Source organism: Mugil cephalus, chromosome 23 (assembly GCF_022458985.1).
Source record: "Mugil cephalus isolate CIBA_MC_2020 chromosome 23, CIBA_Mcephalus_1.1, whole genome shotgun sequence".
Lineage (NCBI taxonomy): Eukaryota > Metazoa > Chordata > Actinopteri > Mugiliformes > Mugilidae > Mugil > Mugil cephalus.
In genome coordinates, this window is record NC_061792.1 from 10,512,662 (window position 1) to 10,526,326 (window position 13,665).

General features: G+C 44.8%; 2 protein-coding genes across 2 annotated transcripts; one reads left to right on the plus strand and one right to left on the minus strand.

Annotated features, from left to right (window-relative positions):
• Positions 1–6,360: 6,360 nt before the first annotated feature.
• On the plus strand, positions 6,361–9,765 carry LOC125000789 (ATP synthase subunit beta, mitochondrial). Its single transcript, XM_047576475.1, has 10 exons — positions 6,361–6,529; positions 7,300–7,473; positions 7,563–7,737; positions 7,814–7,935; positions 8,014–8,198; positions 8,294–8,452; positions 8,550–8,672; positions 8,753–8,965; positions 9,051–9,252; positions 9,331–9,765. The coding sequence occupies exons 1-10, from the start codon at positions 6,427–6,429 to the stop codon at positions 9,426–9,428; spliced, it is 1,554 nt and encodes a 517-aa protein (XP_047432431.1). The 5' UTR covers positions 6,361–6,426; the 3' UTR covers positions 9,429–9,765.
• A 544-nt stretch (positions 9,766–10,309) lies between these two features.
• On the minus strand, positions 10,310–13,047 carry LOC125000811 (retinol dehydrogenase 7-like). Its single transcript, XM_047576501.1, has 5 exons — positions 12,906–13,047; positions 12,061–12,375; positions 11,723–11,981; positions 11,451–11,614; positions 10,310–10,707 (listed from the first exon to the last, which is right to left on the minus strand). The coding sequence occupies exons 2-5, from the start codon at positions 12,371–12,373 to the stop codon at positions 10,481–10,483; spliced, it is 963 nt and encodes a 320-aa protein (XP_047432457.1). The 5' UTR covers positions 12,374–12,375; positions 12,906–13,047; the 3' UTR covers positions 10,310–10,480.
• Between the last annotated feature and the right edge of the window lie 618 nt (positions 13,048–13,665).

Here is a 13,665-nt window from a genome sequence, read left to right on the forward strand (position 1 = left end):
GACCAAGTACCGTTTGAAGTTTGAACCAGCTTCAAAGTTGCAGTCCTGGGATGTGTTTTTGCTCTGTGCGTATTATCGGAGCGGCATCGGGAAGTGATTTGTGTGCGCATGCTATTTCAAAATGCAGCTCCGTCATCAGGCACACGATTCGAATTAAAGAATGACTATGAGAGTCTGAACTACCAGCTTCATAAGTCCTATTATGTTACTGCAAATGATCCTGATCGCCCCCTGTTGGCTGGTTCCAGTATATGTCTTTAGCCCCGCCCACTTTACGCTAGCTCATGCTATGTGATGCAAAAACAAACAAACAAACAAAAAAAAACACGCTCAATTTTATTTCTAAACTTCGTTTCTGCCATCACAGTCTGACAGTCACAAAGCTCCATACTCTAAAAATCACAGATCTTCAACAGGGGGTCCGCGACCCCTAGGGGATCCGCCGAGGTACTGCAGGGGTCGCAATTTCTTTGGTTGATGAGACATTTTTTTAATATATATATATATATATTTTTTTTTAATTTTCCCCCACAAACTTAAATGTCTTTAAATACACATTAACTCGAATCCAACATATTTTAGTAAACGGATACGCAAGTCCTATTATGTTATTGCAAATTATCCTGATCGCCCCCTGTTGGCTGGTTCCAGTATACATCTTATCTCCATGAAGCCAAGCGGAACAGCGCAGCTACGGGATCATTATCTCGCGGATTCGCCGGCGCAAACAACCCAATTCCCATAGCGTGAATGCATCTGATCCGGTGTTATCGCGAAAACAGTGACTCGGCTGTGCCAAAGCATGTTTTATTTATGTTTCATTTAAATTGTGTCTCCAGAACCTCGCCCTCGGAGCAACCTGGGAGGACGGAAAAAAAAAAAAAAAAACGTGGATTGGACATCCATACCTTAAGGCAGCACATCCTTCAAAAGCAGCGAACCATGATTCACCTGTGAAAACACTCAGAGCAGTCATTTGTTTTTCTTGCTAATGGCGTGAATTACTGTAAACATAAATTTTAAGGAGTCGGGGGGAGGTAAATTATTACCAAAACACTGTTACTGTAATATTTACAGGTAAACACACGTATAATACATCTCTAGAATCATCGCTTTCTCATTAAACTAAATGTGAAACCTCCTCAGAATCAGCTCACTGTTCATTGAAACCTGGTGCGTGCACATTTCAGCCTCATAATTCCTGTGTAGTCCCGGATCAGAAGAGTCTTAAAAACCCCATAAGACCGTCTGCAACCATAAAAAGCTGGAACCGGAATCATATAACTCTGCAACAGGGATGACGGCGTGAGTTTTCTTTTTACTGCCACTGTATGACTTAAAGCAGGGGAAGGCGCGCTGTCACTCAAGAATGCCGCCTTTAAAAGACGGAGCTACTTAAATCTCCTTCAAATTACTCATTTTATTATCTGTTTGGTGCTAGTTTGTGCTTTTTGTAGCTTGGCGACCCACTCTTTGGCAAAACCAGGACTCAGGCTAGCATTGGCTTTGCAAAAATAAAAGGGAAACCACCATTTTCAGAAAGGAAACTTCTCAAAATCCAAGCAATGCTTCTGTAAAAGTCTATGGTTCTCACTTTCCTGATTTATTTCACAGCTGGAGCTCTAAAATAATGAGCCCAGACGTTCCTCCTGCCGCATTTAAAAGTGTGCATTAACTTTGCCGAAAGGTCTACTAAAAAGCAGACCCCAGCGTGTCTCTAAACTGCCCGGCAATTAGGTGACACGCTCATTCAGAGTGTGGAACTAAATGAATAAAGGTTGTGCAGCCTCAAAGAGCACAGTGATGATCTGAGCAGAACACCAACAAAGAGCAGGGCATGTCATGTTTCTATGTAATGCCATACAATTGAATTTAATGAGTAAATAGTTTCCGTGAATACCTGTGTGGCATAAAAAAAAAGCAAACAAAAAAAAAAACAAGAGGTCTTTCCTTTATGACAGTGCGGAAACGACCACTTAGCTCTTTGATACTCCACAACCCCTCCGGCTATCTTTCATGTGACTTTGGCTTAACCACTGTTTTTACAAGATAATGCTTGTTCTTCAAACGTGTGGTTAGAGAAACCGAGGAGAAGACGCCCGACATCCGAGGCTCTCGGGTGTCGCATCAGTTCACGCTTTTGTGAGACTACCCAGGGGTACGAAACACACATTTGTCCCGACAAGCTTTCATACCAGTGTGGTTTGGCGGAGAGCTGAAAATAATCTTTACTGTGGAAATGTTAATGCGTACCACAGGATTGTGACTTAAACTGTGAAGCATCGCAGCGACTACGTCCTTCACAACGCAGGCCGCGCCGTAGCTTTTCTCGCTCGTGGTGTGAACGCACCGTTAAAAGACGGCTTTACAGCGTAAAATTGGTCAATTTCGTCGTCCACCGACCTCTCAGGGGGTCAGACCTCATGGTGCGTTCACACTAGCAGTGAGAGATCGACAAACTACCGCGCATTTTCAGTGGAAGCTGCTGATTTGTCCCTACAAGCTGATGTCTGACACTTGTTGCCGGGTCGTGGGCGAGACACGCGACATTTGGAAGTTTTCATCAAATCAGTGTTTATTCCAAACAACCTCATTCGTGACATCAATGAGCCCAACAGGGATGATGGAACAATGTTTTTAGCTTTGGTTGCTCATCGTAAAATTCACTTTATTTTCTGTATGCATGAATCTCCGTAACCTATGCCAGAGCCCGTAGGAATTCAACGGGGGTCTGCGACCCCTAGAGGGTACGTAGAGGTACTGCAGAGGAGTCGCAATGTCTTTGGTTGATTAGACATTTTTTATATATATATATATATTTTTAGTTTTCCCCCCACAAATGTATTTCTTTTTAAATATCTAAACTTAAACTCTCCATTAGTTTGGGGGTCCTTGGCCTGAAAAACATTGAAGACCCCTGCCCTATCCAATAGGTCTTCAACAGGGGGTCCTTGGTTGATTAGACATTTTTATATATTTTATTTGTAAATTTTGCCCCACAATTTTCCCCCTCAAACACCCTACTGTTGCACATGTTTGAAAATGAATATTTGAACCTGTGTATTATTTGATTAGCCTAATATTGAATGCAGAATAATAATAATAGTGATAGTGTGGCGTCCTTGGCCAGAAAATCGTTGAAGATGTTCAACATTTTAGCCTGACATGCACCGCTGTGTAAATATGTCATGGTGACGCAGACCACAACAAGTGTGACTGACCCAAAGTTCATACATTTGTCATCCTTCCAGCCTCTACTTACAACATTAGCAGCAGCGGTGTAGGCCAGTCATGTACGGGGAAGACGTCGGGTAGATTCCTGCACAAGAGCTGACATCTAGCAGAGGCTGTGCTGTGCTACGCAGTAGCATGCTAACACGCTAACATGCTAACATGCGTAGGCTGCTGTGAATCTGCTGTAATAACATGCTTACATGCTGAAAGCTGATGTTGTCTGACGCTAAAATTTGCTAATTATTATTAGTTTTGTATTTACACAGTTAGAGGGTTTTATTTTTTTCACCAAGTGGATTTGCAGCAGCAGTAGTTCGTACAATTTACGGCAGATGTTTCCACTTGAAATCATCTCATGAATTCCATTTAATGGCAGCAAATAATCTAGCTGAACAAGTCAGGGGGACACCAGCTATCACAGTACCCCCTGAAGGGAACATCAAGAACATTTAACCTCAATTTGAATTGACGGTGATATTCATTTTGCAGACGTATGGTCGTACAGTATTTGACCTGACGGTGGCATTATAAGTGAAGGGATCACAGTTTTCTCCTGAGGGCAACATGAGCGTCTGAACCACATTTCATCCCAGTCCTTCCAACAATCGCGGAGACATAATTGTCTGAGAATAAGAGGAAATCTGGAAGTCATGAATATTTGTGATTTCCAGCCTATGCAGCCGTCTCCTAGATCTGTGTTGCTGGCAGGGCTAAAAAGAACTGGAAACCAGAACCAGAAATGGAAAAAAAAAGAAGAAGCATGTTCTCATCACTCTCATCTCTTTATGAAGTCCAGAATTAAAGATATATCGTTATATCCTCATAACAGCGTCAGGGTTTACCTCTGCGGCCTTGGTTTGGAATAGGATAACATTTACCAAAGCTTTAAGTTAATAAAGGTTAATGGATTCAAATAGAAAACAGAGTCTGCTGTAAACCCCACAACGAGGATCATCAGACTTTTCTCCCGATTCCCGATGAAGCAGATCTGTTTAAATAGTAACCGCCCCGGATCGCGAGGAACAAGACCGTTCTTGTGTCTGTGTTATGAACTCATTCAACTAGATAGCTGCACGACACGCTTCCTCCACACACTTGCCAAATGACCTCAGCATTATTCCACTGACTAAATGGCAGAGAAATTTATAACTGATTTGTGTGCTGGCACTCTGCGATAACTCAAAGACAACAAAATAAAAAAAGCCCTCAGTCATCACTCATTCTGAGACTTTACTTTGAGGGATGATCGGGGTGCTGCCGTGTTTTCGCAGGCGAATTCAGACTAGCAGAGATTCCTGCAGATGGTCAGATAGTCATCTGTGGGTACGGGGAGCGATGCCAAGTCTCGTCTAGTCACTTCAAGCGACATCAAAAACAGTAGGTGTGTATTAAAGTAAATCCAAATTAATCTCCTATTTAAGACTGAATTTATCTCACATGCAGTTATGATCTGTATAGTGCAGAGTCAGGATAATAATTACATTTTATGTGTGTATAATAATAAAGGATGACGTCTGCCTCTGACATTTTAAAGAATGAATTAGTGGACAGTTTCGCTAACCCCTGACATGGTTTTAATTTGCAAAAGATAAAAGTTCAGTGGTTTAATTTCCTGAGGAAAAAGATCAGTGCATGAAGCCAGATTCTTTTTACTGCTTTGAACTGAATGGGAGATATAACCTGTCTAAAAGGAAAAGGTATGCGTGCATGCACTAAAAGGCATACAGTACAAATGCCTACTCTTGCACAAAAAGAAAACCCGCTCACTCTGTCTCTTCTGGTACAACAGCGCCCTCTGGTGTAAATATGATTGGCCTACAGTGCGCGCTAGGGCTCTGGCCTAATTCCATCCTACATACAAGCTGTATACGGTAAGGACTATATCTTCTGGTAATATAAGAAGATGAGTAAAGTATGTACTTGCAGGAAAAGATTGTGCTTGTTTCCCAGTGTGTTTCTTCACCTGTGTCATCATCACTGACCCTAGTTTCTTTTAATACCTTCCACCCCTGTGCAGCTCGTTGAGTGTATGGTGCAGCTCCTCTGCTTCCTTAACGCTACCGTGCTCTTAAAAGTCTGGATACTGCGCCAACCTGCCTAGGACTAGTATGCAGCGGAAATGGGACACAGCTTTGCCTCGTCTAGACCAGGGGGGTTCCCAGGAGTCCAGAGGGGGAGGGTTTGCGGAGTGATTAATTGGCCAGGACATCAGATTTATGTTCTGACACTTTTTCTTTCTTGGGGAATAGAGCAACTTTCTTCAGTGTGCACCGTCACTAGTCTTTTATTCACATATTTATAGACGTATGAAGCACATTAGTTACCTGTGTACTTCCTAGAGGAGCTGAGCGTCTGCATCACGAGGTATGATGGACCTGTATGCTGCAGACGCATGTTTCACATTTAACCAGGTAGAACTTTTTAGTGCAGTGTCATTTTATGAATGTTTTTTTTTTATGCATTTGATTAAAAAATCAATCAAAAAGGTTTATTATTATTATAGAGGTGTAGAAGTGTATGCATGCTTACATGGGTTTATTGTTATTCTGTATGCAAATTCTTACTCTGAAAAGTTATAAATAACCTTCAAATGTCTAAAAATCTCTTGAAATTTAGCTAGTTGACTAGTGAAGTATAAGTTACAATAGAGCATAAGAAGTTAATGCTCTTTCAAAAACCAAAAACCAAACAAAAAAACGTGTTTAAGTGAAATAGCATCATGATGGATTATACTTTATTATTCCAGTTCTGTAAAAACAGGCCTGTTCTTGTTGTTTTCAGTCAGGCTGGACATGAATCCTTTTCGTATGGGGGACTGAGGGCACTGCTAATGACCTAAACCGAACAACAAATGTCACAGGGTGCCCCCGTTGATATGGGACATTTTGATGTTTACGCCTCTGCTCTCATGCAGCTCAACAACAACTATTATCACAGCTTTAAATCACAACTTGAGTTGTGCGCAGCCTTTTGTTTGAACTGTCATTCAGAGAAGAGTCACATTTGCTGTCAAACACGCAGCTCTCTCCCTCTCTCTCTCCGTGGAGGACAGAATGTCAGCTGGCCGCGCTCGCCTACTGCGCATGCGTGTGCAGTCCTCTTTACGTTGCACGCAGGCGCAGTTGGCCTCAGCGGTCATTCATTATAAAGCCTCAGCGTCTCCGTCTCTTTCCACCTTCAGCCATTTTGACAATGTTGGGAGCTGTGGGACGCTGCTGCACCGGGGCTCTGCAGGCTCTCAAGCCTGGGGCCCAGCCCTTGAAGGCTCTCATCGGATCCCCAGCCGTCCTTTCGCGTGAGTCTTCGGTGCCTGGCGTTTTGTTTCGTCTTTAATAACGCATTTACCGCGCCTGTCACAAGAGGGCAGCGGCCGTGCTAATGCTAACTAGCAACACGCCGGCTGCCCTGTGCGGTGGCGTAGCAGGCCTCAATAACAAAATGTCAAATTTGAACTTCGTTTGAGCTACTCCAAGATATAATAATGATACGTGTGTGTACGCACGCTCTTGTTGACGTGTGTTGTACGTTTAAAAAAGGCCTGGCTGCATTTTTTTCTTGCGCTAGCAGGAATGACCTCTGAGTAATGACATGAGGCTGCACAGCCGCGGCTAAAGTTAGCATTACAAGTTGCACATTGGCAAGGTTAGGCGGTCTGCAAAGCTTACACACAGTTTACACAAATTGCAGCGAAAGTGTTATAAACTCAACTGACTTTAGAGGTTTGTTTTAAGGTTGTAGCGTTAGCGACGTTAGCTTCGTTCACCTGTCACTTTGTGTTGTCAAGAAATTTGTTATTGGCTCGCCCCCATCAAAATCCGCTTATGCTTGTCGCACATTTTCGTATTGTTTTGCTTTTGGGACCCCTGCTACGTTATATTTCTCAAAGAATACACCACAACAATCGCTTGACATTGAGACGTAGCGTCCAGACATTTTGACTCTCCTCTCTCCCCGTGGCTTCCTGTGAACACGGTGCAGCTTCCCCGTGCAACAAAACAAGGTCACGGCACGCACAGCATGCACGCGTGGATGAATGAATGACCGCTGTCTGGGTTCCTTCTGCAGGCAGAGAATATGCCGCACCTGCCGCCGCCGCCAGCGTCGCCACCGGGCGCATTGTGGCCGTCATCGGTGCCGTCGTCGACGTCCAGTTCGACGAGGGCCTCCCTCCCATCCTCAACGCCCTGGAAGTCGCCGGCAGGGAGTCCAGGCTAGTCCTGGAGGTGGCTCAGCATCTTGGTGAGTTTGATCTCCGCCGCTCATAAGCACTAGAAGGAGTTTCATATACTTCATAAACAGATTATGAACTGAAATCTGTCTGTTTTCAGGGGAGAACACGGTGCGTACTATTGCTATGGATGGTACTGAAGGTCTGGTCCGTGGACAGAAAGTTTTGGACACCGGTGCTCCCATCAGAATCCCAGTGGGTCCCGAGACCCTTGGCAGGATTATGAATGTGATTGGCGAGCCCATTGATGAGAGGGGTCCAATCTCCACCAAACAGTGAGTTATACCCCCATACGTTTTGTATCAACTTCAACGGTGAGCAAAAAAATAAACATCTACTGGGTCTTCACAGGACCGCCCCTATCCACGCTGAGGCTCCTGAATTCACAGACATGAGCGTGGAGCAGGAGATTCTGGTGACGGGCATCAAGGTGGTGGACCTGCTGGCCCCCTACGCCAAGGGAGGAAAGATCGGTACGCGCTAAAACATTTTTCGCCGGCAGGGTTGATCACACGTGACGTAAAGCTAACCTGCGCTTCTCACGGTCGCAGGTCTGTTCGGTGGTGCTGGTGTGGGCAAGACCGTGTTGATCATGGAGCTGATTAACAACGTGGCCAAGGCCCACGGTGGTTACTCCGTGTTTGCCGGCGTGGGAGAGCGTACCCGCGAGGGAAACGACTTGTACCATGAGATGATTGAGTCCGGCGTCATCAACCTGAAGGACACCACCTCCAAGGTGAGAACGGTGAAAAGCAGCCACTCAGAGTGGCGTACTCCACCACGGCTCTCTGTTCGATGTCTCCCACTCACCGCGGCTCTTGTCGTTGCTAGGTGGCGCTGGTGTACGGACAGATGAACGAGCCCCCCGGCGCCCGTGCCAGAGTGGCTCTGACCGGACTGACCGTGGCCGAGTACTTCCGTGACCAGGAGGGTCAGGACGTGCTGCTCTTCATCGACAACATCTTCCGCTTCACACAGGCCGGCTCTGAGGTCAGTGTGACACAAATATACCAACAACAGCCAAGGTTTCCCTAAATGTGTAAAAAGATTTAATACTGATAAAGCCTCCTTTTATTTCCCTCCCCAGGTGTCTGCCCTTCTGGGTCGTATCCCCTCTGCTGTGGGTTACCAGCCCACTCTGGCCACTGACATGGGTACCATGCAGGAGAGAATCACCACTACCAAGAAGGGTTCAATCACATCTGTGCAGGTAAGAATCCAGCTGTGCTAGAATATCTTGATTGTATATAATTATGTTAAAAAAACAACTAATCTCCATTCTGTCCTCAGGCCATCTATGTGCCCGCTGATGATTTGACTGACCCCGCCCCCGCCACCACCTTCGCTCACTTGGACGCCACCACTGTGCTGTCCCGTGCCATCGCTGAGCTGGGTATCTACCCCGCTGTGGACCCCCTGGACTCCACCTCCCGTATCATGGACCCCAACATCGTCGGTGCCGAGCACTACGACGTCGCCCGTGGCGTGCAGAAAATCCTCCAGGTTTGTGACGTCATTGTCAATTTAACTTTTTGCAGCTACAACCGAAGCTTGTCTCGAGCTGACCGGGCCGCATTTCCTTCTGTAGGACTACAAATCCCTGCAGGATATCATTGCCATCCTGGGTATGGATGAGTTGTCTGAGGAGGACAAGCTGACAGTGGCCCGCGCCCGCAAGATCCAGCGTTTCCTGTCCCAGCCCTTCCAGGTGGCCGAGGTGTTCACTGGCCACTTGGGCAAACTGGTGCCCCTCAAGGAAACCATCAAGGGCTTCAAGGCCATCCTCGCTGGTACGCACACAGACCCTTGTGATCCTCACTCTGCCTCTGCAATATCAGATACTCATATTTCTGTGTGTTTTCTTCTAGGTGAGTACGATCCCCTGCCCGAGCAGGCCTTCTACATGGTCGGCCCTATCGAGGAAGTGGTCCAGAAAGCCGAGAAACTGGCCGAGGAGCATTCATAAACATCCAAACAACGTTGAGGGGAGTTGAAACAAAAGGAGAGGAGGGGCGGGGGTCCTGCAGTTAGGAGCACTTGGTTTGTAAAACATGTCAAAATGCAAATGTACCTGTCTCGTCATCTTAAGAAAAAAAGTTCTATTTAATGTTTCCAATGAAAGATGGAATAAAACGTCTGTCTTTACATAAAAAAAACAAACTTGTCTACTGTACATTTCCTTTTAATAGTTGAGACATGGCTGTCCTCATCTGCTCTGACCACAAGATGGCGCACTGGAGCCGTGTTTAGCTTTCTGATCTGTGTTGCGGCTTGTTGGTATTGAAATAAAAGGCGGACAAAGAGTTATGTGCATTGTTTCAAACTTTGTTAAATTGGTGTTGCAACCTTTTAAAGGAATGTTAATGAGAAGGGATGTGGGTGTAACCAATACATCAGGTTTTATGGAATATTTTTAACATTGTTACGCAGCTTGTGTGGGGGGAAAAAAAAAAGTCTTTATCAAGGTGGAAGTGATCCAGGATATTATCTAGGTTACCAACCTTGAGGAATATAATAAACCATGTAATGAAATTGTTTTACTGGAGGAATTCTTTTTATTTCAGTTGCACTTAGTTACTTCATTTAGAGCAGTAGAACATCTTAGAGGTGTTATTTATACCTAGATTGTGAACAGAACTGGGTGGAAAAATTCAAGTCTTTGCTCAATTTGAATTTTCCTTTGTGTGATTGGCTTGTGTACCTTGCAAGTTGTGTTGAATCACGTCAGCTGTAGGTAGAAGGTGCAGTCTTTCCTGATCTATTTGCTAAGACGGTGCGTTACTCTTGTGTTTCGGCTTTTTATTAAAAAGTTTTAATGATCCCATGCATTTTGACACACTTGCAGCGAACTTTGCAACCCAGTCTTTTATTGCTCCGTGTTAACCTTCACAGATACCTATCTCCAAGGACGCATGTTGACACAGAATCGTAAATTGTAGATAAGGCGCTGGTGTAGCGTTGCTAATATCAAGTCGCACGACAAAGTCAAATTGTCTCCTGATGTTCTGTGAGGATGAGTTACTGCTGCTGCTGCTTTGCGATGGGAATGCTCTCTTTCAGCATCAGGTAGTCGAAAACGCGGGTCGGCATGTACGACAGAGGCAGCCAGAAAAGCTTGGCGTCCCATCCCGGGGAGTAGCGGGTGCGAGGGTGGACCGCAGACACTGCGTGCTCCATGCAGTGGACCACCTTCATCAGATCCCCGTCGCTGAGTTGGCCCAGTTTTTCTGACGCTGTTGTCATAGCTAGAGGTGAAGGGGGAAAAAAAACAATTTATATAAATATCATGAATTCAACCATAACCTCCTGAGACCCTGCGTCCTCATACAGGGACACATGTCTGGTTAGCGAAGGGTCAACACACTTGTTTATTTATTCTTATTAACTCTCTAATTAACTCTAATTTGACATGACATGAAAATTTAACAAATTCACAAGTTTAGGACGTTCGTCGTTTCCAATTCTGCTTTCGCATTAAAATAAACAGTTTGATATTTTGCTTACACATTGATGACGTGTAAGCAAATGATGCTTATTTTTTTTTATACTTCTTAGGTGGTCTGTTTTTCAGGCCAAGGTATATAAAGTATATCAAAAAAAAAAAAATCAACCAAAGATCTTGCAACCATGACCTGTGCCCTGGCGGTCCGCGGAGGTACTGCAGGGGGCGTCGCAAAATCTTTGGTTGATTAGACATTTTTTTTGTATATTTTTTTGCAAAATTATGATAATAATGTATATTCATAAATAGCACTAATAGAGTTTAATACAGAACACATTTAATCTTAATCTATTTATCAGTCTGGGGCATGAAAAACGTTGAGGACCCCTGCCTTCGAGGTGGCGGGCCACCTGTTGAAGACCTATGTCTTAGGTCCTACTAATCACAAGTATCTAAAGATCTTAATAATATAATAATTAAGACAATATTCCAAACAAATGCATGGAGGTTAATGCATAAAAGTATTAAATAATGCTCCGTGCGTACCTCTTTGTACATAATCACTTCCATAGTCGTCCCTCGTCTCCTGGGGCAGCTTGTCCCACAGCGCTTGAACGGATCTCCCCAGGATTTTGCTGTCAGTCACGTTGGTTTTGAAGAAGCCCGGCTCGATGCACAGCACCTTCACGCCGAAAGGGATCATGTTCAGCCTGAGGAAGACATTTTTTTTTTTTTTTTATTGTGTCAGCAAATAAGGCATTTTGGCACAATCGCACATGACGCACGCAAACACCGCGCGCGGAAGCTCGTCTCTCCACCTGAGGCTGTCGTTGAACGCCTCCACGCCGTACTTGGAGACGGTGTACGGGCCCCCGACGGGGCTGACCCTCCCGAACACGCTGGCCACGTTCACCACCCGGCCCCTGGCCTTCTTGATCAGGGGCAGGACGCTCAGGGTCACGCCGATCACCCCGTTCAGGTTCACGTCCAGCATGGATTTGTAGTCGTCTAGGGTGAGCCAATCACACGGGGCGGAGGGCACGGCCACGCCCGCGTTGTTCACCACAGCCCACAAACCTAGGATTAAAAAGCAGAATACACTTAAATTTTAAACATTTAACAATTCTGCCACTAGTTTTTTTAGTGCCACACTCACCACACCCCCCGACTTTCTCCTTGATCATCGCCGCCACCTTGCTGATGCTCTCCTGGGACCTCACATCCAGGTGCGTGGTGATCAGGTTGCCGGAGCAGGCCTTCCTCAGGTCCTCCTCGCCCTTCTCCGTGTAGCAGGACGCGATCACCCTGAACCCCTGCTTGTCCAGGTGCCGGGCCAAGAGGTTGCCGAAGCCGGAGTCGCAGCCCGTGACGTACACGTACTTGCTGCCCTTGTCGGAGACCCTGGGCAGCTCTTTGACCCAGCGGTACAGGTAGTAGAGCACCACCAGGCCCAGAAGGTACAGGTACATGGCTGGAAGGGGAGGGGGGCAAACCACACGCCAGCGGCTCGGTGAGGCAACACAGTGTTATGTAAGGTTCAACATCTGCTTTTACTCAGCCACATTCATATGGAATTTACTCCACCGGGCTCGTGAAGTGAATTAATCCGAGCACCATCAATTAATATAGCGGGAAAGGTGCAAATACCCTACACAATAATACGACCCTCAAATGCAACATGTAGTTTTTTTCTCCACAACCCCGCAGTGTGTTAAAGTAGTTCTTTTATATATGTTTATTTTACGCACCTACATCTGAACTGTAGTGTAAAAAAAAGTTCAAACTTGCAATTAATCAAATGGACAGTTTTGATTTTATTGTGCGAAATTGCGCAACAATGAGCGCGACTTCAGAGTGCAGTAACCCGAGGTCCCTTTGCTTGTTTAAACAAACAACAACAAAAAACTTTTTATATAAAATAAAATAAAAACTTTCGACGCTGATTAAAAGTTTCATTTGAATATTCACAAGAAGGAGGCAAATAACAGTAAAACGTGTTACCTTTTCCGACAGAGGGGTCAGTGGGCCGAGTGTGTGAGAGGTTTTCACAGCAATGGGCACGCTGCGTGGAAGGAAAGCACCAAAGTCCTGGAACCACCCTCCTGCAGCCTGCAGCTCTGGATCATATAGACTGTAAATATAAGGGGATGGGACCACGGGCGCCATCTACCGGCAACTCAAGCTGGACTCGTATTGCACGGAACTGTGACATAATAATAATTACAATAATAATTTGGATAAGAACAGACTTTATTGGAATTTAGATGTTACAGCTGCAGGCCAAGACAGTGTTTGGAAAGTTACAAAGTTAAATATATGAAGAGCATACAACACTTCCATAATTATATATATATATACAAATATGTATTCCTTTCTGTAATTGCACACACAGCACCAGTCAAACGTTTGCATGCACCCTTTCTTTTTATGGATGAATGATTTATGTTGAAAGTTGAAACTAACATAAGGAAAAAAAAAAAAGAAGACATGACTGGTTAGTTCATTACCACACGTCTCTTGAAAAGCATAACACTTAATTCTGGACCCTGAGCCAAAGAAAACTTTAAATGTGACGCTAAGCATGTTTTTACCTATTTATTTTAGTTGCTAACTGGGAAAAAAATAAAAAGCCCCATCCTCTCATATCAGGGATTCATTATTATTATCATTTTTTAAATTTGGATGTAAAGAAAAGTATTAAGAGTGGAGCGGTGCAGCATCATGGGTTTAAGTCCTGTGTAAACTCTGTGCAGTTAATAAA

What these genes read in the sequence shown, in the direction of transcription:
- LOC125000789 (XM_047576475.1), top strand. Translation starts at nt 6,427, where the DNA reads ATGTTGGGAGCTGTGGGACGCTGCTGCACCGGGGCTCTGCAGGCTCTC. An exon ending in ATCCCCAGCCGTCCTTTCGC is followed by an intron (nt 6,530 to 7,299) that starts GTGAGTCTTCGG and finishes TTCCTTCTGCAG; the next exon opens with GCAGAGAATATGCCGCACCT. An exon ending in CGCCAAGGGAGGAAAGATCG is followed by an intron (nt 7,936 to 8,013) that starts GTACGCGCTAAA and finishes TCACGGTCGCAG; the next exon opens with GTCTGTTCGGTGGTGCTGGT.
- LOC125000811 (XM_047576501.1), bottom strand. Translation starts at nt 12,373, where the DNA reads ATGTACCTGTACCTTCTGGGCCTGGTGGTGCTCTACTACCTGTACCGC. An exon ending in GGAGAAAGTCGGGGGGTGTG is followed by an intron (nt 11,982 to 12,060) that starts GTGAGTGTGGCA and finishes TTTTAATCCTAG; the next exon opens with GTTTGTGGGCTGTGGTGAAC. An exon ending in GCGTTCAACGACAGCCTCAG is followed by an intron (nt 11,615 to 11,722) that starts GTGGAGAGACGA and finishes TGTCTTCCTCAG; the next exon opens with GCTGAACATGATCCCTTTCG.